This window comes from Paramormyrops kingsleyae, chromosome 8 (genome assembly GCF_048594095.1).
Source record: "Paramormyrops kingsleyae isolate MSU_618 chromosome 8, PKINGS_0.4, whole genome shotgun sequence".
Taxonomy (NCBI): Eukaryota; Metazoa; Chordata; class Actinopteri; order Osteoglossiformes; family Mormyridae; genus Paramormyrops; species Paramormyrops kingsleyae.
In genome coordinates, this window is record NC_132804.1 from 26,281,484 (window position 1) to 26,305,191 (window position 23,708).

A 23,708-nucleotide genomic window follows, 5' to 3' on the forward strand; every position below is an offset into this window, starting at 1 on the left:
ACAAAGGAAAAGGAGGCCTCTCTAGCCGTCTTCTATCAGGTAAATTCAGCAGCGCCTCCGTCACCTTCGCAATGCCTCCGGCGTCCTCTAGCGCCGAGATGGAGGAGCTCGCCGCTGGCTGAGCCCTGCGCATTAGAAATTTATACTTAAAGATTTCCATTTCCCCGCTAATATTTCCCAAGCCACAGCTTGACCGTTAAATATAAGTGGGGGGAATTCGCAGCGTGAGCCGCCGCAATAGGTGCGGACCGCCTTGGAAATTAATTAAATGGACGCTGTTTCTCAGTAACAGCCTACGAGCTAATACGCCGGATAAATCATGAGAGAAAAGCGAGATTGAACAGGAGATGTGAATATTTGAGGGGAAAAGGCACAAGGGTTTTAAATAAACATTTATTACAATATTTTTTGATATTGTACATATATGATTTATATTTGTAGACATTTGAACGTAAATATTATTTTATTTATAAAATTTAACCGACAAACATTAATGTAGCATCAATGATAATCGTTATCAAATTATGCCAACATTTGTGAGAACTACTATCCTATAACAAGGATGGTCGATTAATGTGTTATATAATAAAACGTATTTTTTTTTTGTACTGGATAACGGTGAAACCAGATCCGTGGCTTTCAGACCATTTAAAGGCGATTACTGACGAATCAGGTAAAGGGCTATATTTGAAAGGAGAAGAAGCAGCTGGAGGAAAATATGAAAACCAAGACTGGATAATACTTGGAAGGACAAGCAGACTGGCTTTTAAGAAATTATATCGTTGGATGAATTGGCATTAAGTCTGTGACTATATGCTTTTGCAGTAGCGTAGATATACAGCACTTAAAAAATTACATCATACCTTCGTTTGTAATGTTATTATAATACTCTTCTTACAAGTTTTACCACCAAGGTTAACTTGGAATAAAATGCACGCTTTGACAAATTAACCCCTAAAGTGGTTTAAAAAAGAAATACATAAATTATGTTGGCTGTTGTAACACTGGTGGAGTGAGTTTTACTGCTACACTATCCAGAGGATTTACAGATGGGCCTTTAATTTATGAATAAGTGTTTCTGAATCTGAAATTCCCCCTGGATGTTGTGTTGACCTAAAATCGTATCTTTGGTAGCGGTCACTTTCTGGTGGTGTACTGTAGCTAGCAGGATCCCGTTTCTGCTTTTTGTCATGAAGGTATTCGACCACAAATCTGCCTTCTTTGTTATTGAATAACGTGATAGTGTTTTGTGCGTTTTGGTTTTACCTCCAAGGAAATTATCCGTTACAGATCATTAACGCGTCTGAAATCGCATATACTTGTTCGCTATGCAGGTAGGCAAAATTTAGTATGTCTTGATCCGGATGACATAATGCGTTCTGTAAGACTTCGAAATGTGCAACCGATGTTTTGCTATCTCGCAAGGCCTCTGGGGCAGCAAAGAACATCGCCTGCTCAGACATTTTTGTCAAGATAATGGACGAAGTGCCAACTGTACAAATTTAGTTTTTAACTTTCATGAGGATCAAGCCAGGTTATTGGTAAATACCCGGGTCAGGTAATATGCAAGATGGTGACTGCCCTATATCTGAGTTCATGCATACTGTTGTCATACATACATAGGCTTACAGTATGCACTATATTAAGAGTCAAGTAGTAGGCTTCTAATGAAATTTGGTATGTGCTGTGTAAGTATGCAATTTCGGATGCACCCTTAGTGATCACGCTCACTGACTCTTGTATGGTCAGTTACTGATAGACCTAATGGACCTCCTGTTTACTTGAGTGTATTTAAGTCTTATTGTTTTGCCGTTTTGTTTGTCACTTTGTGTTCTGCATTATAGTTTTGGGCAAGACTGAGCTAAAACTTTTAAACAACAAACCATTTTAACTTTTTTTTTTTTTTAATTTTGTGTTGTCAATTAAAATTGTCCTCTGACTGAACAGGCTGGAACATGCTTCTTCAGACTGGTCTGAAGTGATCATGGAGTTCGTATTCTAAAATATGTTGGTAAGATCTAAGAACTTTCAATGTCCATTGACAATGTGATTCTGAGTAGCTTGTTCAGGTGTTGTTTTAGCAGAGATTCTGTGTCTGCATGGAGTCACGCTGGATCAGTTCAGGATTGGGTGTTCAAAGCCCACCTTTGCTCTGTGTCTTTGTGTGTGTGTGTGTGGGGGGGGGGGGGGTTGCATGCTCTCCTTGCGGGTTTCCTCCTGCAGTCCACAGACATGCGACTCAGCTAATTTGTATCTCTAAATTGCCTGCAGTGTTTGTGTATATATATGCCTGTGTCCTGCAATGGACTGGCATCCTACTCTGTGCTGCCTAGGATTGGCTCCAGGCCTCCATGTGACCCTGCCCAGGATAAGTGGTGGGAAGATGGATGTATTGTCAAAACTCTGCTGTTACTAAAATAGCAGGAAAACACCCCCCCCCCCCCCCACCCCATGAGCTATATTCTCTGGTTATATATTATTTCTTCTTTAGCACCTTCGCACATCAGAAAGCTGTTTGTTCAAGCCCCCCCCCACGCGCCTCAGTACACACTGTCCTTGGCGGCGGTCATGGACGTGTGTGTAGCGGTCGAGTCGTCAGGCAGTGAGGTCTTCCGGGATCCACGGGGGGGGCGGCAGCGCAGGAGGGCCAGAAGCTCGCGGGACACACTGCTGGAGAAGGCTGTGTAGATCCAGGGGTTGGTGCACGAGTTGAGGCTGGCCAGCAGCATCAGGATGGTGAAGGCCACACCTGGGAGACGGGGGGTGAGTGGGTCAGCGTCCAATCTGTGGCTGTCCTGAGAGGAGGATGCCTTTAGAAAAAAATTAATAAAATCCCCGGAGACTCTCCAGGCATGAATAGTCAAACCCTGATTTAAGAGCTAACCCTACTTTAGCCGTGTCATACACAAAGCTCAGTGGGTTATATAGAAGGTTGCTGGTTCAAATCCCTTGCTCAGCAGAGCCTTTGAGCAAAACCTTTAACATCTACTTATTTCAATGAATGGTTGACCCTTTGGGCAAATAATCGATATCCTGCATATTGGGGAATTATAACTATAATGAAACAACTGATTGAAATTAGCTGCTTGGCTGCTTGTCTGTATCGTAATTAAGGGCAGTAATATTTGGTTCATGTGGCCCCTTAGTACAAATGAAATAAATCGAGTTTTACATACATAGACTCCAAGAGCCATGGTATTTATATCAGCGTTGGTGATTTGATTCCGATTCGTAGCTGGTCATTCACGGGCATGTTTCGTGTGGGTTTACCATGTATGGGATGATTGGCTCTCAGTAATGGATGAACGGGATATAAGATTGTCACCATCTATTAAGAAGATGATGTTCAAATTAGATAAGTGTCCCCATTATCTGTATTAAGAAGAATGCATGTCACATGCGACTGTTTATTAAGATGTGTTGGTCCCAGCATAGGCTGATGATGTCAGTAAGATCTGACCATAGTTTATGATGCAATGGTGGGAATGACTTTGCTAGGTCAGTAGTATCGCTTCGTAGCTTTTATTTGCAGCCTCATAATTTATTTAGCAGATGCTTTTATCCAAAGTGATATGCAAGGTCAGATAGTCCCTGGAGCAATTAGGGGTTAAGGGCCTTGCTCAGGGACCCAATGGTAAACTCACTCTGCTGATTCTGGGATTCAAACCAGCACCCATCTGATTACAGGCCTAGTGTCCTAATCCGCTGAGCCACACACTGCTTTAAGTCGATGGGAGGTCATGTTAGTGGTGCTGGTAGGTCTTCGTCTAGATACTGCCGTCTGCCTCCCTTTGAGATTGAACGAGTCAGTAAGAAGCCCGGATGCTGTGTGAAAATCACTGCTTAATTGGCAGTGGCTGATCTATCTCACGGTATTCCCTAGGGAGCAGGTGGGCGGTGATGAGGAGGGTGCACCCGGCCCTCACTCTAGAGCTTATAACAGTCTGAGCTCCTAAGGACTGCGGGCGTCCATCGCACTACATCGGCATTTTCTTGCCGTGAAAGTCAGTGCAAATTCGGCGCCCTGCTTCAAACGGGGTTCGATTTCCGAGGCTCGTCAGGAAGCCTGGTACCCGTGCTGCCGCCGTCATGTCTCTTTGCTTAATCCCTTTCCTGCCGGGGAAGGCTTTGACAGCAGGCTTCACTCCCGCACAGGCCCGCTGAGTAGATGTGCTGGGTCAGTGAGATGCCCCGCACCAAGGTATGCTTGGGAATTACGTAGCATTGAACCTTTAAATTCCAGATTTAGATCAGGAAGGGGGCTAATGTTCACTGGAAATTAAAAATCGAAACTGCAGTAATTCAGGAGGTTTTAGTGCGTCGACTAAGTGGCAAAATAGTAATTATGTCATTGTGATATTTAAAAATGATAAATTCTAAAGCTGCTGTCATTAAGCTATAAATGAGAGCTGTTAGCTGGTGACATGGGACTGGCCAGCACTCTCATGCTTTGGATAATTCGCCTCCTTGTTTTGGCAGCTATCGGGCCTGCAGAGCCGGTTTTGTCTTTCCCTTCTACGCAGCCCGCTTGGAGGCCTTCGGCCCGGCCGGACAGATGTGCCCCTAAGGCCTGCTTCAACCTGCGGATGCTAACCTGCTGCACAAATGCCCAATATTCCCAGCACCGCCGTCTTCCGAAGCCCTTCACCGTTCAGAACACGATTTCGATGCTTTCTCAACTCCAGGTAGATGGATTTTCATATTTTTTTTGACTTAAGGATAACCATGGAGATGAATTTTGCTAATAATAGATAGATTCTGTGCACCACATTAGCTCAAATATATATTTTTTTTATTTCATCTAAAAAACTGTGGTCATCGAATATTCGAGGACTAGAATGTAAATGTCATAATGTACATACAAGAGTAGATGGTGTGAATTATCGGCCTCCTGGCTGTACATTTCAAACGTAATTGACGTTGGATGAGACCTGATCGTCATTTCGGCACTTTGCCTGTTCAGGATCCCCAAGGCGAAATTTTTTCCTTTGTTCTGATCTCACCCACTGTCCACTATTGGCTGACATAATGTTATGCTAGTAATTATGCAATTGCTAGCATGCTTTGCACCACATCATGCGTATGTTTAAATAGAGCAAATTAATATGTGTATTTGTGTATTTATGTCAGTGGTAAATGGAGTAACCGCGTAATGTTTACCGTGGAATGCGTGTTTGGTTAGCATGTAGCCGTGAGTGTTAATTAATAGAGTAACTTTCGTTTTAAAAGAGCAATCATCACCTTTATTAAAATGACTCACCCACTTGCCACAATATGTGTTTTGTGCTTTTTATGCGAGTCAGCTGCATCAAAGACATTCTGCTCCCTCTAGCATTGAGGAGTTTGTAATATTGACTGGCTATCCACCCCCACCAAATAATGCATTTGTTTTCTGGAAAGTTTGTCGTTTAATAGACTTAATGCAATGCGATTGCCTTCGGTTGCTTTTTAACTGAGATGGCTAACTTCTTTTCTGTTCTTGCCAAATAAAATTATTTTTCTTCATAAAGGTAGGACTTGGTATTCCAAAAACCTTTCCCCCAAAATAGTTGCCGAAAAAGTGAGGGATCACCTTACAATTGGGGTGGTGTAATATTCAGGCTGAAACTACTGTGAAAGTGTCTGCTGAATAAATTAAATGAATGTTTACCAACCGATCTATTATATGACCTCTTGTAAGAAAACACATGTCTGTAAGATAATTGTATTCCTGAGGCGAGGTTTCGAGCTTTACGACTTGTTTTGGTGTTCTGACCAGATCGAAATCAAAACAAACATATCTGTTGTACACTTTGAATACTCTAATTGCAGAAGATGGAATAAATGAGTCCTGTAAATACCAAACGCGGAGGGACGTCGTGTTTGCCTGTTTGCATCCTTAAAATGCCTCTCATAGTTCAGCCACATGCGTTGCTGATGTGGAAACACTTTGGTGCCCTTTACTGTATTTAACATGCCACATATACAATCCAACAATGACCGTGTGCTAAATGTACTTCACTGTTTTAATGGCAGATTAATGGCAGCGCTCGTTGTTTTCAAGTCGCCAATTTATATTCACTTTCAGAGAAATGGGACTTCATGAGCATGGTGCAGTCGCATGCAAAATAAGTCATTTTCTTCTTTGTTCTCATCTCCCAAACGGCGCTTCACCCAGCTGTGCGCTTAATAACGGTTCGGGTAATTAGCCAGCTGCCTTTCTGCAGCGTATCACTCCAGGCTGTTTAGGCACCACCGAAGACCCAAAACACTCATAATGATGGCGGCACATACTACACATTTCTTCAAAAGGTGCGAGATGTAATGTCAGTCCCCCAGAGAAATGAGGGTTATGAAGGAGAACCCTGAGGTGTCCTCATTAAAATGGTCATTAAAAAAAGATGGCAATAATAAAGAGATCAGAAGCCTCACCTTGGTCTGGCGGGTTGGGGTCCCAAGCGGCCCACAACTGCACGATGAAGAATGGGGACCAGCAGACTGTGTAGACCAGCACGATCACCAGTGTCATTCGGACCGTCTTGGACATGGCCTTCGATACTCCAGGGGGGGGCAGGGCTGGCGGGAGAGGCGAGTGTGTGGACGGGTTTGTAATTGATTGGGTGTTGGATGCAGTATGGATTTCATGGGAATTGGTGGGTTGTGAGGAACTGTTATGTAGGGTGGAATCTGGAGGTGAGATGTGGTTCTGGTGGGTACTGGGATCATCGTCCGTGCAAGAGGTCATAAACACGGGACAAAGAGAGCTGTGGTCATGGCTTGTAGGGCAGTGATCCGAGGGCCTCCAAGGAAGGTCGTTGAAAGAAGACGTCTCGTCACAAGAATTTGGAAGCTCCTGTGGCGGTAGGGGTTGGTTGGAGAGACTCTCCATTGCCACATTGCAACAAGAGCACAGGGAATTGTTGTTCTTCTGTAATGAGCGCACGCTTCGACCCACTCTGCCCCTCCTATTGTTCTTTCCATCCTGCTGAAGCTTCCGGACATGGAAGAGGACAGAGCTCCGCCTATACTCCACGGTCATCGTTCTCTCTGACTTAAGGTAGATGTTGTCATGGATCTCTCGGAATATCCGCACCTATACGGAAGGGGAGGGGGCTTGGTGAGAGTCGTTCATTTGAGTGACCCATGTAAGAGCTGCCTAGTTCATGCATCAACATGATGTGGGACACGCAGCTGGTCCTGCTGAACATCTGGATATCCAGATGTTTCATATTGGCCTATCCAGTTTAACACCCCTTTGAGGAAAGATACTGAGGCAACTAACAGGATGGACAGCAAGGTTCTGGAGGTTTTGTGATTTCAGGAGCATTATGGTACCTGACAGATGGTGATGATGAATGCAGGCAGGACAAAGACAGCCACGGTCACCCAGGTGACATAGGCCTTTAGTCCCCAGGACTCTGCAAAGTGTCCCCAACACTCAAACACTCCAGGAGACACTTCTGACATGGAAAAGATGAACACCTATGAGAAGGAGAATCAGTTGGGTCACTGAAGCACTTGGTTCCTTTGTCATCATTATCTCCCAACTAGAGAATATGAATCAAGTCATAGATGGTACTCATGATAACTACACTGTTTATGACTGTTTGCTGAGAAGCTGGGTCGTGACCTACAAGAGGACAAAGCTAAGACAAACTGTTACTCCTCACCTGAGGCACGCTGAACAGCAGTGCTAGCCCCCAAGCCACCATGACGGGGGTGTTCCAACGAGACGTTACCCCACCGCGGTAGGCCTGCAGGGGGCAGCAGATAGCGTAGTGCCGATCAACGGTCATGGCCACAATCATGTAGGAGGATGCAAACATGCCCACAATTTGCAGGTACTTCACAGAGCGGCACAGAGCATCGGGACCTTGGAACCGCTCCGTTATGTCCCAAAGCAACTGAGGCAGCACCTGGAGAAGATGACGGCACATAAAATAATCTCAGCATCTGGCGCATGTCACCCGAGGGTTGATGAAATATAAAGTGTAGACCCCATTGGTCCAAAGCACAACGTGAGCATGCCCAACATCAGTTTGTAACTGGTCTGATGTTACAGCATCATTGTCACCATTAAGCAGTTAGGATTACAGATTGAAAAAGAACAGTAAGAGCTGTATTACATCAGTGACAGATTACTGCTTTTCAGTCTTTATTTTTTTGCGAATTCTGGACCTTAGCTTCCTGAATTTGAAGCTGACCAGCCACCCTAATAGGAGATGTAGTCAGAATATAGATGGATGTATGGAATTTGGACTTGAGTTCTACTAGTCAACCATTAACTACATTTTAAAAACGCTGTCTGCTCCCTCACATGCTCTGATATTTGAGACAGATCAACCACAATGCAATCAAATGCAGTGGCAGTGTTACACATGCTCCTGGGTCACCCTTGGCCTTCCCCATATCATTAAAGCATCTTTAGGATGCACGTCTCGCACCCACACAGTGTTACTCTCAGAAAGAGGATGGTCAGTCTACATCAGGGGTCTCAGAGTACTGGCCTGCAAGACAGGTGTGTTTTTTTAATCCCTATTAAATTTGTAACGTCATCCCACTAATCGCCAAATTTTTCTGAAATCAAAACCTGAAGTGACCTGCTTCACTCGAAGACCTCGATGCCAGTGGCCCCCAGGTTATTTGAGTTTGAGACCCCAGGTCTGCATCTGACCATGCAAGAACTAGAGGACTAGGAACAGCACTGACAGGGGCTCGGTGGTGTTTACCTGGAATAAGGCCACCACCAGGTCAGCCACGCAGAGGTTGACCATGAAGAGGTGCATGGGCGCGTGATGTTTCCTCCTCCTCAGGAGCACCCACAGCACAAACCCGTTTCCCAGGGCTGTCAGAGCTAGGATGAGCCCCAGGACCGTGATCTCGGCCCGGGCCAGGGCCATGTCTCGCACCCTGGGCGCCGGGGCGGCGTGCGATGTGGGTCCAGCGGTAACCGTGGCATTCTCTTGGACAATCCAGAAAAAGGACCCGCCTCCATAGGTGCTGCTTAGGTTGAAGTCTGGAAATATGGGAGGAGTGAGGTTTCCGCTTCCGTCCGCCCAAGTGGAGCGATTCGGTCCGTCCCAATCGGATTCCCAAGAGAGAGCCGCCATGCCTGCACAATGACACCATTTGCAATCCATAAATAGGCCCAGGGAAACAACAAACATTAATGGTGGCTTGCAGGAGAACACTACAGAGCGTCTGCCTTTGAAATTATGTTTGATGAAAAGCAGATGTTGTTGCTGAATTGGAAGAAGGATATTGTTCTCCCTGTTGTGATTGTGAAAATGGGACCCTCCAAAACAAGAGATGCTAAGCTGTCATGCAATCTAGGAAAATGACCTGCTATTTACAATTGGGCCCTGGTCCAACTTTAAGATGCCCAGGAATCTCTTGAGGGGCCGAGATGTTTGACTGTAAGAGTCATCTTCAAAATAATAAAAAAAATCCCAAGTCACTGATTGGTTGGCATTTGGCCAGGTTTGGGGTGGGTGGGACTCAAGGTCCATCCTGGCTCTCCCATTGGAGCTGAGCCTGAGTCCTAGAGTGATAATCAGTCAATCTCACTCTCTCTCTTTCCTGCAGTCTAATGGGTTCCTGTAATGATAAAGGGCTGTGCCACATGGGCTTAGGTGAAGCACCGGGAGAATTTAATTTTGCATCTGTCATCTAGCCTACAGGTGTGTTCTTGTTTATCTGCGACACTGGTAAGTGTATTGGCTGGGGCAGGTTTGTTAAGAGACGTTTTTAAATATGTTAATTCTACTAAGCACAGCTGCCGTATGTAGGGCACTTTGTATGTGTCTTGCACAATACTCTGAAATGAAAAGCTTTATTTGCCATTTGCACAAGTACAGAATGCTTTTTGTTGCATATCTCATCACGCTCTTCTTTGAGAGAAACACACACACAGACCTGTACTCATATCTTTGAGGGGACCATCCATTTATTTCTCTGGGAAAAACCAAAATCAAAAAATGATTACTTTAACCATAAGTAACCAAACAAAATTTTTGTTGGCTTTTGGCATTTTTTTTTCTTTTGATTGCAGTCAAAGATTTTTATAAAACTGAATTTCCTCTTGTGGGGACAGAAAAAAATGGTCCCCACAATGCCACCTGGCGCACCCCCGTCAAGAAAATGTACTTATGTTTGTTTCACCTGTTCCCAGGGCACACAATATTAGCCCACATATATAAATGTTAATAAATGATAATAATAATAATAATAATTATTATTATTATTATTATTATTATTAGTAGTAGTAGTAGTAGTAATAATAATAATAACAACAGTACATTTATTTCAGACCCAAGTAGCAAATGTTTTTAGGGGGGGCACTGCCCCCCTGGTCCCCCCATGAGAACTGCTCATGCTTAAGGTCTGGGATATATTAGATGGCAAGCCAACATTCGGTACTCATAGTCAACATAATGAATGCAGAAGAAGTGAGTAGGGATAAAGATCTGAGTGACTCTGACAAAGGCCAAATCATTATGGCCAGATGACTGGGTCCGAGCACCTCTGCAAGGCAAGGTGAGTAGGGGGTTAAAGGTCAGCCACCTACTGACAGCGCTCAGAGATGAACACAGGGCAGCCCTGCTGAGGCCTGGGCTCCAGCCCACTGAGCCACGCATCGCCCCTCTTCTGCAAAATCATCTCTTCATGCTGCTTTTCATATTTCCAGATTTGAGCCTCTTCCAAACTTTACAATTATCTTGAAGATGCTGTTGTGCAAAGGACCAGCTAGTGTCTCTTGAGCAGGCAGGTCAAAGAACATTGCTCAGGAACCTAGCAGTAATATGATTTCTTGGCTGAACACAGGATTCAGACCCACAACCTTCTGAAGCCAGATGCAGATCCCTGCCCATTGAGCAATATTCTGGATCTAATCCCCACTCTTCTCCTCTGCCTCAACCCCATTCTCTTTCTTCTCCCTTATCTGCCCCCTTTCACTGTTTTATAAACTGTCCTCATTAGAGTGATGACAAAAGCTTTATTTCCATCCATCCATCCATCCTTTATGGCTACTTGTACTATGCAGGGTCATATGGGTCTGGAGCCTATCACAGAAGCCACAGCCGCAAATCATGAATAACTCACGACGGGGCTCCAAACCCATCGCAGAGAGCTTTTTTTCCACTTTTCCAAATGAGTCCACAGTAATGAAAAAAAAACACCTCGTAACCAGTAGCAGACTGGGTTACATAAGCAGTGACGGCAAGGTCATGAGCCGTGACAAAGTGACAGACGTGAAAAACCTTGCGTTGGCAATTCCACTGATGACTTTCTGAAAGCATGCACGGGCGCAGCACGTCACCAAAGAGAGGCTTAAAAATGGCATGTAAACATATCAGCCATAAATCCTTAAAACAGATATTACACACAGGGGAAATGAGAGAGAACCTCAAAGGAAAATCGACTGGTTCAGAGTGGCGGCGGGCAACATCCAAATATGTGCCTTTGCACCAGTCCTGTTGAGTGCCATACGTTGCAGTGACCAGCTGCGTATTTACAATCAGGTTTCAATACATCTGTTTATTTACATGTAAAAACCAGGTCCGTGTCTCCACTTGCTGCTTGACAATTAGGGATTCTCTTTCCATGCCACATCATCTTCCTGTTTCCATCTGTCTGAAAGTTGTGCAAATCTGCATCATTGCATTCCTTTCTCATGGCATTTATGGATTTTTCCGGATGATTCTGATGATTCGCTAGATCACCAGCATATCCGGGCCATGGAGCATGCAGAACATCACGGTTTTGAGCTGTCAGTACCAATTATTAAACATACCACTTGTCACAGTGAACCTGAGCTGACTGCAGTATCCATTCGGTGAAGGAAAACGCACCTCAAAAAATGTTACTGTATCATTTAATGGTGTCAGTTGTAACAGAATGTTCTTGTAAATGTGTGGCTCAGTGGGTTAGGATGCTGTGCCTGTGATTGGACGTTACTGGTTTAAATCCCACATATGACAGAGTTCTCTCGACATTCGCCCCCTGAGCAAGACCATTAACTCCCAGTTTCCCCAGGGACTGGCTGACCCTGCATTCTCAACGCTTTCCTTCTTTGGGTAACTGTGTGTGTGCGAATCCCTCTATGCTCTACATCCCCACTGCCTGTGTGTCTTTTTTTTTTTAAATCTGGCTTCACACCCATTTCTCCAAAACTAAATGTTCTCCCAGAGTGTTTTCTTGTGAAACTCTAGCACGACAGACAGAGTTGCTGGGGCAGAAGTAATCCACAAAGTCAGCTTGAGTGATAATGCTTTTTTCCTACGGCAGCCATAACAGTGGCAGTTTTGCTGGCACCTGTGCCTTTGCACCTGGAACATCAACTGAGGTGTTTTTCTTCACACGTTTCAGGAAATTTCCCATGGACACTAAGCGGATTCCACTTTCTGATCAACGAAACTAGTTACTAATATATTTGCCGCCACCATTCGAAATGAGAAAGAGTGTGGTCACTACATAGATGAGTTTTCGTCAGCCCGTTTGGGGTCCTGTCTGTTTTAACTTAATCTCTTTAGCAGATGCTTTTATCCATAGCAATGTACATTTGTTTTTCTGAGAAAGTGGGGTCACACAGTCTCTGGAGCAATTAGGGTTCAGGACCTTGCCCAGGGGCCCAATGGTGAAATCACTCTGCTGACCCAGGGATTTGAACCAACAACTTTACGATCACAGTCACAGCATCCCAGCCCAATACACACCGCCCCCAGTGTCATCACAGACTTTGATCCCTCGTCACTATCCCATAACCGTGCATTTATTTAAGCAAAGGCAGTGTAATTCTCATGTGTTTGTATCACTGACTCAAACCTATAGACTCCACACTACCATGACACTGCATAGGACATGCGGGTACAGAAAAAGGATGGATGAAGGGACTGGTCTCGCAGTCTGTGATCCTGTCCTGTACCCCTCCTACCTCCACAAATCCCAGACTATTGTGTATTTAATACCCACAGTCTCACTCCGTGCAGACAGGCAGGGAAAACAGGTGGTCCTTTGGCTTCAGGACGGGGCCCTTTCTTCTGAGTGTTCCTCACTGTTCATGTCTTCCATGTGGGACCCGTCTCCCTGCCTCGCATTCTGTTGCCAGGACGGAGGCCATGACTCATACCTAAAGTCAAGCCGTCAATCAGAATCTAGACCACAGGGGTGACACCATTCACAGCACGGCGTGTGAGGCCAGCTCTGTGTCACGGGGATGGCTGGAGAGTCGCAGGAAGACAAATCCACTGCTTCAAGCAACTTTATTGGGCATCATCTGCACCGAGCTCCAGACAAAACTCGACAGTGATGATCCAGGACTGGCACCGAAACATCTGCGGTATTACTGTGTGCCATGCAGCTCACACCAGGCACATTCTGGGTATTTGGTGGAGAGAACAGTGGCAGGGGTGGAGTGTGGCTTACTGGGTTAGGATGCTATATCTATGACCAGAAGGTTGCTGGTTCACATCCCAGGGTCGGTTGAGTGATTTCACCATTGGACCCTTGAGCAAGGCCCTTAACCCCCAATTGCTCCCAGTACAGGCCCTGCTTTCTCCAGTGTATGTTGCTTGAACAAAACTGTCAGCTACTGTAAATAAATAAAACATGTAGAATGCCAAAAACAATCTAGGGTAGGGTGGTTATGTGTTACAGTTTCAAGCCCTGGCTGTTGCACCCACATGCAGAATACTGCACTGCCTAAAATCCCGGTAAATAGCTAAAGGAGAGAGTCAATTACCTTAAGAGTCAAAGCAAAGAAATGAACAGAAAAATGGGAAGTTGGACTGCAATCAAACATACCACCATTCTGAGACAACACATGTCACAATGTTTACCCGACGTTATACTGTTGGCTCTTGCGTTTCCCCAACAGCAAAACAACACTGCTGTTGTCATAGGAGAGATTTGTGGAGTGGGTGGGGGGAGGGGGGTCATCCCTCATCCTCTGCTCTCTCTCAATTCTCAAGGGCACCTGTACTTGTTCTCTCAAAAACACAACCCAGCACAGTTATCTCTCCAAGTGCGCTTCTGAAATAATTGTCTGCGTATGGCTTCCAGGGACCTGGAAATACATTTCAGAATCCATTTCAGACAACACAACCTTTAAACTCTCCCTCCTTCCAGTTCAACAGCAATAAGTCCATTGATGGCATCACATAAATAATGTTAGTAAACCAGCCTTAGCCTTCAGCCATATAAAAACGACAGAATCCTTAGATTTATATGAATGATTATTTCTCTTATGCCCAGTTTCTCTCCATTTGAGTGGTTTTTCTAACAGAATCCTCCTTTTCTGTTTTGGTTTTCACTGCAGGGCCTACACATATAACTCGCAGACTTCCTAACAGCTTGAAGCCTGTGCTGTTTTTTGAACATAAAAGCTGCACTTTCTTCATATAAAATATGTAATACTATGATTCACATTCTTTTCCTTTTCATAGCTTTCCAGTCCTTCCAGCTCCTAAACAGCTTTGTTTCCCCCCCCCCAACAGAATTAGCACCATGACTGCACTCAGATGGAGTGAGAGAATTAAGAAATAAAAGTGGATGGCTGTCATTTACAATCAGAAGCAGCTCATGATCACAAATGCGAAGTGGGGGACTGATGGGGGTTTGAAGTTCAGCAAACAAAAACAGCTCTCACGCATGAAGCAAATGACGGTCGGAGGTCGGCAGTGTAATATGAGTCAGACCATACATCCGCTTGTGGAGAGAAAATAAGGACCAGGTAGCGCAAGACAGTCGATCTAATGGACTAATTTGCACCCCAATTAACGGCGTCGTGCCGGCAAGGTCGGCCGGCACATCCTGTTGATTTTGTCAGCCCCCTAATAGCGCCGCCTGCCGAGATCCGCGGTACAAAGGCCTCGGCTGCCCCGTCCCCCATTCGCTCATCCGGTTCCTGGAAAGAGCGTTTTTTCTGCACGGACAGCAGCAAAGAAAAACAACATTAACACCCGCAGATCGGACACCTTGATGCGTTTATGCATTACGGTCCACACTATAAAAAATTAGCACTCAATGATATGGATTTACAAAGTACTTGAATAACATTAGGGAAGATGCGGAGCTGTTCCCCCCTCCCACCCAAACTTTAACTTATTAATGGACACCGCGATCGCTTGCTGTAAAGAGACATACGGCTGGTATTTACACACCTCTGCTGCTGAATGTGTCATTGATCATCTCGTTATTCCGGTACCGATCACAGTCTCCGTAAGCCTGCCCGCGATCGCCGGTGTTTGTCCGTAAATACACACCTGAGCTCCATGTGGACGTCAATGCGAGCAAACTGCTCTTGATCGCCGGCCTAAACATAAACTCGATACATTTCTCACCTCCGGGAAGATTATCAAGACACCCTCACATTCGATTTTATAATTGCCGACTGAAATTAAAATTAAACAGCGGGAATAAATCTCTTTATGTTATTTGTGTCCCTGTTTATTTCTCCTACTCTCCCTCTGTCCTTCTAACTCCTGGCTTGGGTTTAAAAGAAAATTTCACTTATTTATTCGTGGTTTATTTTCTCGAGTTGGTATTGCTCTCATCCGGGGTGTTTGGGCTGCGGGCTATTTTTTTCAGGATGTCACATGCTGGCATTCGACGGGCTTCCAAACCAGTTTTCCATTTGTTGTATCTTTAACATCCTCACTAGCCCAAGATGCACTTTGACTTAAGTTTTCGGATATGAACAGATCCGTTTCAGAGGAATTACGTGCCCCAAGTCATCAGTAGGTATACACGCTCCTTCTTTTACTCGACCTGTCAGGTATCCAGATGTTTCTTGCCTTGCCCCTTTTACAGTAATCATTTTGATCCTACCATTTTTCTCTCTTCCTCACAAAAGTTAATTTTCTCTTGCTATTTATCCCCTCAAGTTAAAGACACATTAACCGTACCAGTGAAAACAGGACCTGTCACGCAGGGATCATGAACAAAATGTGTTACAATGATGTAATGCCTTCATGGCAGAATTAACTATACTTGAAAAAATGGTGCAATTGTTTTAGTGCTGTTATGTTTTATATGGTGCTTTTTGCTAAATATGGAGGTGTGCTGTTATCTGATAGTCCAGAATAAGTGTCTTTATTTTTGGTGTATTTTGAAGCAGTTACACAACATCTCCTCACCCTCTACACCTCACATATGCCATATGTATGCCTGAAGAGTAAAAAAAAAAAACAGGCAACTACTAATATTCTGTAAATACAAGCATATTCAAGTACCAGTCGTTTTTAGTAAAATAACACTTGAATTATCACATGAGGATAAAACTTCAATTTCTTAATGTACGAAAGAAAATATTCAGCTCTCCATGCTGGTCCGTAACTCAGCACATGTTGTACGCTCATCAGGGGTCAAAGTTAAGTCCTTGATATTTTTCTTTTTCCTCATATTTATTTTTAGTGCCTTTCACTCTGTCAATATTAAAAGACAAGAACTGCTTTTCACCTTGTGAACGGTGAACATCAATCAAGTGGGGAAAAAAAACATTAGTCAGAATAATCATGAAGATGAATGAGCTTCTGTCAGATAAAGATCTGTGCATGTGTGTGAATGTGTAATGAGCTGTTTCCATTTTTATTGATGTCTAATGGATAGGTTTTTTTTTTTTTAAAGGCTAACGCCACCCAAAGGACACACGGCTTTGAAATAGCAAGACCCTTTCAGCTTTGGTCAGGCATAATCCAAAACAAACCATTGAACTTTTAATCTTATTATTCTCACCTCACACTCAGAGCATGGCTCATTCCATGTTTGTAATCCTCTCCGCCGTATTTCCTGTAAGAAAAAAAAAATCATTAACATGGTGTATTTTCTTACAACTAGATATTTTTTTGCACAATAATGTAACTGCATAAATGATCAAATACATGCTATATCTTTGAAAGGGAATCTGTCATCAAATGGAGATATCCGCAGTCTGCAGTATGCCCAAAATTATTCAGAAATGACAGTAGCTGCCAGGGTTTTAAAAGATACTTACTGTTTACTGGTTCTGGGCTGTTCTCAATCTGCACCCTACAATCCACAGTTTCTGAATCAGTTCTCACATAATCCAGTGTCGTCCATGCATGAGGCGAAGGCGTGCGCACACACACACACACGTGCACGTGCAGCGTGCCGGCTGTGTGTCCGTGTGCGTCTGTCAGATGCTCGCCCTGCTTGGCGATTCATTCACACAGCAGAGACTGCTGCTTCCTCATTGCCCGCTGCATATATAAACTTGTGACTGTCTGTGCATCTGTTCCTTTCTCTCTCTCTGACAGGCTTGTGGCTGTTATTTTTGTTCAGAGTTTACACAGTTGGATAGTCGGTCCACAAAAAGAAAAAAAAAAAAAACATCCATAGGTTGAAGTCCCACCTTTCTCTCTCCCCTCCCCCCCCCTCGCCTGTCTCCTTCTCAGAGCTGGAGTGAAATATTAGCCCTCTTTGTGCTACAGTTTCTCCCCTGTCCTCTCCCTTCCTCCCAGTCTCCTTTTGCCTGTCCTCTGGAGGAGTGGGCGGGGAAACCTGGTACTGGGAGGGCAGGAGTGTGAGTGGGGGGGCGGTGCCAGAGCCTGTTCTCAGATCAGCTCCCACAATCTTTCCTCCCTGAATGTCCTTTTCCATTCTTCCTTGCATAAAACACGTAAAAGAAAAAGCTTTAAGGCTTAATTTCCATCCAATACCTACTTATCCTGGTCAGAGTCACAAAGGAGCATTAGAGTCTATCCCAGGCAGCACAGGGCAGGTGCACACCCTGAATGGAATACCTGTCCATCACGGAATATACATTAGAGCTGATTTAGAGATACTAATTAGCTTAACTACATCTTTGACTTGCAGTGGGAAGAGCATACAAACTCCACACGCAGAGCAGAGGTGGGATTCAAACCCATGTCATGCAGGAAGAGCATACAAACTCCACACGCAGAGCGGAGGCGGCATTCAAACCCACATGACACACGTACGAACGACACATGCAGAGCAGAGGTGGGATTCAAACCCATGTGACACAGGAAGAGCATACAAACTCCACATGCAGAGCGGAGGTGGGATTCAAACCCACATGACACACGTACGAACGCCACATGCAGAGCAGAGGTGGGCTTCAAACCCACATGACACACGTACAAACTCCACATGCAGAGCAGAGGTAGGATTCAAACCCACATGACACACGTACGAACTCCACATGCAGAGCAGAGGTAGGATTCAAACCCACATGACACACGTACGAACGCCACATGCAGAGCAGAGGCGGGATTCAAACCCACATGACACACGTACGAACGCCACATGCAGAGCAGAGGCGGGATTCAAACCCACATGACACACGTACGAGTGCCACATGCAGAGCGGAGAGACTGAGCTACCATGTCACCCCAGCCTTGCCTTCCATTATAATTCAATTAATAATCAGCAGCAGTAATTTAGTCCCTGGCCTATGTTTTTGTAAAACTCCACACGCTTTTTTTTTTTTTTAAAGCACCGCCCTAGTAGAAGCGACTACTTTCTTTAAATGTGTCAACTCTCACTAAGCACTGTCTTTAAATTGAATGTACTTCTTTTATTTGAATGTGAAAATAACCTCCTGTTCCCTTCAAAAAAAGTTGCAATGGAAATCGAAGCTAAAAACAGTAAATTTATGCGGACATTGAGGTAAGTGGATCTTTGGTTTCTAACCTGTAGCAGCCAACATGAAAGCACTGAACTGGGGCACAAAATAAGGCATTCCCACCCATTTTCTTCTATGCTTAAAAAAATATCTAATCCCTGCGTCTCATAGCCTGTTGTGAAGAAGCTGTGAAGAACACAGAAGGAAAGATCAATCTTTTGTGTTCCCACCTTTAATTTAGTATATTTATTATAATCATAATGTGATTTTTCAAAGCAAAATAAAATGTTATCATTAGTTAAATATTGGAATGGTCAGAATGGCTTCTTTTTGTGATGCATCTTCCGTTGTTATGTTATTAATTGGCTCTTTTTTACGCAACTCTTTTCTTTTGGCAGATGTGAAATTCCAGCCATAGCGGCCTGAGGCATATATAACGTCTGGAGAACTTCTGTGTCCCAAAGGGCATGACAGTCAGTGAGGGTGGTGTGCATGTCTGCGAAGATGTCTAGCTGCTGTGGATGCGATTTTATTTATTTTTTGACATCCTGGACTGCTAATGCTGGTCGTCGTGTCTTGGGGTATCTAAAACTCTTGAGCCTGTTCTTCTAAAGTTTTTCTAGACAGAACAGCTTCTCTAGTTGGTTTCAGAACTGGACACTCCAGTGAGACAGCCCATCATGACTACTGTGGATGCCCAGCAATCTGTAAGAGCTGCATCTTCTCATATGTTCTCATCCTGTTAGACCTTTCTGCAGCCTTTGGTACAGTAAACTGCCTGATCCTACAGGCCAGCTCTCTCTTGGCATCACGAGGACTGTTATGTGATTTTTCTGAGCCAGTTTCTTTGGCTGCATCTAGGTCACAGCGGATATCAGCTTGGATGCCTCAAGGTTTAGTCCTTGTTCTGCTCCTCTCTAGGTAAGATCATCCAGTCACATGACTTCACCTATTACTACTATTCTGACAACATTCAAATCTATATGACCTTCTCTCCTAAGGACAACATGCCCCTGCTGGGATCTCTGCATGCCTGGTCCACACTGCAGCCTGGATTATCTCTTCCAGCTGAACATCTCAAAGGCCGAGCTTCTGGTCTTCTCTGCCATCCCTACTGTTAACGTCACTGTACAGCTTACATCATCAACATGGTCTTCATCAGGGTCTGCCAGAAACCCAGGGGTAATAATAGATGGCCAGCTATTCTTTGCTGACAATATTGCATATCTCCTGGTCTTGTAGATTCACTCTGTATAACATCAGAAAAACCATGCCTTGTTCATCAGAGTATGTATCTCAGCTTCATCTAGGCACTTGTCATTTAGAGTACTGCAACTCTTTACTGAGGGCTACTAACGTGTGCTTTATTAAATTTGCCGTACATTATTAAAAATGCAACAGCAGATCCGGTATTCAGTCAGCCAAAATGCTCTCATGTTGCACCCCTCCTTGTCTCTCTTCATTGGTTCGCTATAGGTGCTTGCATCAAGTTAAAATCCTTGGTGCTGGCTTTCAGGGATGTTAACGGAAGGGCACCTGCCTGCATCTGGTCTTGCCTTCTTTGGTCAGCAAGCCAATTCTGCCTGGGGATCCTCCAAATATTACATGTACAATACATGTAACTCTATGTGTTTGTCGTGTGTGGTTGTACAATGTTGGAACAAGCTACCCTATCTACATCTAATTACTGTAGTCATCCAAGAAGCATCTCAAGACCAATGGCGTAGGTTTGATTTCAACATTGGGTGGGACCAGAAACCGGCATCGTCCTAAACACACGTGGTACTCCCACTATACTGGTAGGGTCGTGTCCCTATCATCCACACCCAAATTTATGCCCTTGCTAAAGACCCATGTTTTCCAGAAAGCCTCAATTAGCTGCTCCAACCACTAACCAGCTCCGTCTTCACTGGGTATCTCTTGGACATGCTCTCTAGTCAACACGAGATGCTGTTGTCTCATAGGAACCTGGTCCTCATGGTGTTTTTGAGTTCAGTAGCTCTCCTGTATGCTTCTCGATATGTTTCATAATGCACTGTAGAGCCCCGATGCTAACTTCCATTGGTTATTGGTCTCTCACTGGAAGCTCAATCTAGCTACACTTATACCCAGTTGGCTCTGTGACAGCTCTCTGCCTGTGATGTATTGTCTGCTGCACAGGTATCTGTAAAATAAATAAATGCAATGTAAATGTACATATACTTGCATTGCAATGTCTTCATACCATCGAGGCCCCTTGCGCAACTTGGCAAAGCTAATGCCTGACAAGGACACAAATCTCATCATCGAAACACCATGGCTGCCATCATCAGCTGATTGTAATCTGCGATTTGGTTGATACAATGTCTTCACCATTCCTGGGAAAGATAACCATAGCTAACACCACTGTGCACTTATTATGGATGGACAAATTGCCTTGTTGGCATGTTACTGTTTTTTTTTTTTCTTCATTGTTTATGGGTGCAGCCCACATGAGCAAATGTTTGCCAGCTGATTAAAACATTACTTTGGGCTGAGTCACCATCAGTTGTGAGGTTTAGACCCTCGCTTTGAAGCCTGACACAGAAATGCCAGTCCCTTCCCGTAACGTGATGCATGATAATACTTTACAGCCACTCTGTTTGTAAGGCTGGCAGACAAACTGGTAATTGGCACATAAATCGTGTAGGATCATTGAGAGTGAACATCCTGTCTGTTTTAATGTGATGTTCCTCATGTTTTGCGTCTCTGTTACTGCGTCACATTAAGGGTCTATGTGAATGGCAAGTGTTAGTGTGTGTGTAACAGAGCCTCCTGTATAGCACATGCATGTGGTATATTTAGATTTTATACAGTTGGATAGTCCACGAAAAACAACAAGAACAACAAAAAAACATCCGCAGGGTGCAGTCCCACCTTCTGCTCTCCATCCCCCCAGGGTGAGTTTTGCAGACTCCAGCAAACGACTCTGACCACAGAGGTCCCCAGTTCACATACTGCCTCAGATGTTGGTTGTTTCAGCTCGGTTTCTTGTACAGTGATCCTCAGCCACGTCGTCTTTTTCTGTCTCTTCCATTTTACCCTTTACAGTCCTTTCTTAACCACACCTAAATGTTTTATTCCAAGCCATAGTAGCGAAGTCAGTGAAGTTCCTTTGTAAATTTGATAACACTGGAATATGCTGCTGTGGGCAGTATGTGGCTCTGCAACTCAAGGCTGTGCCTGTAATCATGAAGGTCACCAGCTCAAATCCCAGAGTCGGCAGAGTGATTTTGCTGATGGGTCCCTGAGCAGAGCCCTTAACCCCAATGACTCCAGGGATTGGCTGACCTCACTTCCTCAAATCTGTGCCACTTTTGGCTAAAAATATTTGCTAAACTAAAAATGTATAGAGAATTTGTCAGAACCTGGAAACAGGTGGACAAATTCAGTAGTAATGTCTGTGTCAGGCTGCAGGTTCTGCAAGGTTTCTTCTTTATAGGGAGATTTTCTTGCCGCTGTCGCCTCTGGCTTCCTCCCTGGGGGCTTTGGGCGGGGATCATGTAAAGGGCTTTGGGACGATGTAATGTGAAAATGCACTATACAAACAAAAATGAAGTGAAATGAAATGGATACTTAACTTGTGAAGTCAAACTATACATGTGGATGACGAGAGCAAGTATAACGTAACATTCATGAGGCAGTGACATGATTGACAATATTGACAATAATTACTGCACATCACGATTTCTTGTGCATAGGCAGATTTGCATTTAAAAATCATGTTTTTGCAGCAAATTGAGTTTTTAGTGGTTTGAAAAAGTAACTCAGGAGGGATGGTCAGTGTTAACATGCAACATCACTAACAGGAATGTGGATAGACTGACAAACAGCATTTTTTATCCCGTTTCGTTAATTTTCTTCTCTTTTCTGTGCATTTCATTGAAATCTGTGGCCTAGTATTTTCATTAGATTAATCACACATATTTTTAAACCCTGAGATTTTCAAAACTAAATGCCACTTTACTGAAACCACGGCCAAATTTGTCAATGTGACCTAATTCTCTATACTTCAATGTATCCTGGAGGGAAATACATTGAACTTTGGTGATTTACTAACAACAACCAACACACACTCTCTCTCACACACACACATACACACACATGATGGTATTCATATCTTTGTGGGGACTCTCCATTCATTTCTCTGGGCATAATCATCATCCCAACAATGACACTCTTTAATCCCCACCCAGCCCTAACATTAACAATAAGTAACTAAACCAAATACAAGACTTTTGACATTTTTAGTTTTTCGATTGTAGGAACCAAAAAATGGTTCATAATAGTGGTTCAAATAACAGGTTTTTATCACACCACATACACACACACATGCACACACACACATATGCACCCACACATGCACATACATGCACACATACATGCACACACATGCACACACACATATCACACACATGCACACACATGCATACATACAGCAGCTCACCAGCATTTCAGATTCTGCTCAGACAGCCTCTCTGGCATTTGGCGCATTTCTCCTTGACACTGGTGGTTTCACGTTCGGAACTTTTAAGTAACGCTTTGGCAGCGCGAAAAAGCCTTCAGCCTCCGGTAACGTCGTCCCCTTGGCGCTCGGGAGGATTAGCGCCGTGGTTCTGGCCCTCCTGTCAAGCTCATTTTTCATGTCCATACCCGTCTGCTGGAGCGGGACCACAAAAATATTAATGCCGCTGCGAAGAACAGAAAAATGAATGGATGATGTCGCTGTGTGAAGTATGGCAGAAAATACCAACAAAATAGGGGTCCTTCTCTTTAAAGTCTCATTTTTACATGCCAGATTGACAATAATTAGGTCCGAAATCAGACACACGCTGATGAAGATCTAGTGTTGAAGTGTCTGTGGATTATTAATAAAAAATGAATGTGCCAGGCTTCTGAGTTTGAACCCAATTATTGTTTTAATCATATTGTGTCAGCAATAAACCGATGGTGTATAGTCATCGGAGGCAGTAGTGTACTGTGTTTTAAAAGATTTTACAAAATGGCTCATTCTGTTCATTGGGTATATTGAAGAATGATATGTAGAAATTTTTATAAACACCCGGCTCTACGGTCAAGAAAACATTCTGGAAAATGATCAATT

The 23,708-nt window shown here is 44.0% G+C and overlaps 1 protein-coding gene and 1 long non-coding RNA gene across 4 annotated transcripts; one reads left to right on the forward strand and one right to left on the reverse strand.

The window, feature by feature from the left end:
- Window positions 1–377: 377 nt before the first annotated feature.
- Window positions 378–17,698, reverse strand: avpr2ab (arginine vasopressin receptor 2a, duplicate b). 2 transcript variants are annotated; one of them, XM_023799730.2, is made up of 7 exons: window positions 16,973–17,698; window positions 16,714–16,767; window positions 8,709–9,091; window positions 7,650–7,733; window positions 7,315–7,461; window positions 6,412–7,072; window positions 378–2,749 (listed from the first exon to the last, which is right to left on the reverse strand). In XM_023799730.2, exons 3-7 carry the CDS (start codon window positions 9,087–9,089, stop codon window positions 2,541–2,543), a joined length of 1,482 nt encoding a protein of 493 aa, XP_023655498.2. In that variant the 5' UTR covers window positions 9,090–9,091; window positions 16,714–16,767; window positions 16,973–17,698; the 3' UTR covers window positions 378–2,540. The 2 variants fall into 2 exon arrangements, with proteins under 2 accessions (XP_023655498.2, XP_023655497.2); XM_023799729.2 differs by having other exon boundaries at window positions 7,650–7,895; window positions 16,973–17,679.
- LOC111837548 (uncharacterized) lies at window positions 15,439–20,746 on the forward strand. 2 transcript variants are annotated; one of them, XR_011992663.1, is made up of 3 exons: window positions 15,439–15,716; window positions 18,985–19,507; window positions 19,588–20,746. It is a non-coding gene; the product is annotated as an uncharacterized lncRNA (long non-coding RNA). The 2 variants fall into 2 exon arrangements; XR_011992662.1 differs by lacking the exon at window positions 15,439–15,716 and having other exon boundaries at window positions 18,910–19,293; window positions 19,448–19,507.
- Window positions 20,747–23,708: the final 2,962 nt, after the last annotated feature.

Coding starts and splice junctions, on each gene's coding strand:
- avpr2ab (XM_023799729.2), bottom strand. CDS start 9,089: ATGGCGGCTCTCTCTTGGGAATCCGATTGGGACGGACCGAATCGCTCC. Junction 7,073..7,314: donor TCATCATCACCATCTGTCAG/GTACCATAATGC, acceptor CCTTCCGTATAG/GTGCGGATATTCCGAGAGAT. Junction 2,750..6,411: donor CCCCAACCCGCCAGACCAAG/GTGAGGCTTCTG, acceptor CCCGTCTCCCAG/GTGTGGCCTTCACCATCCTG.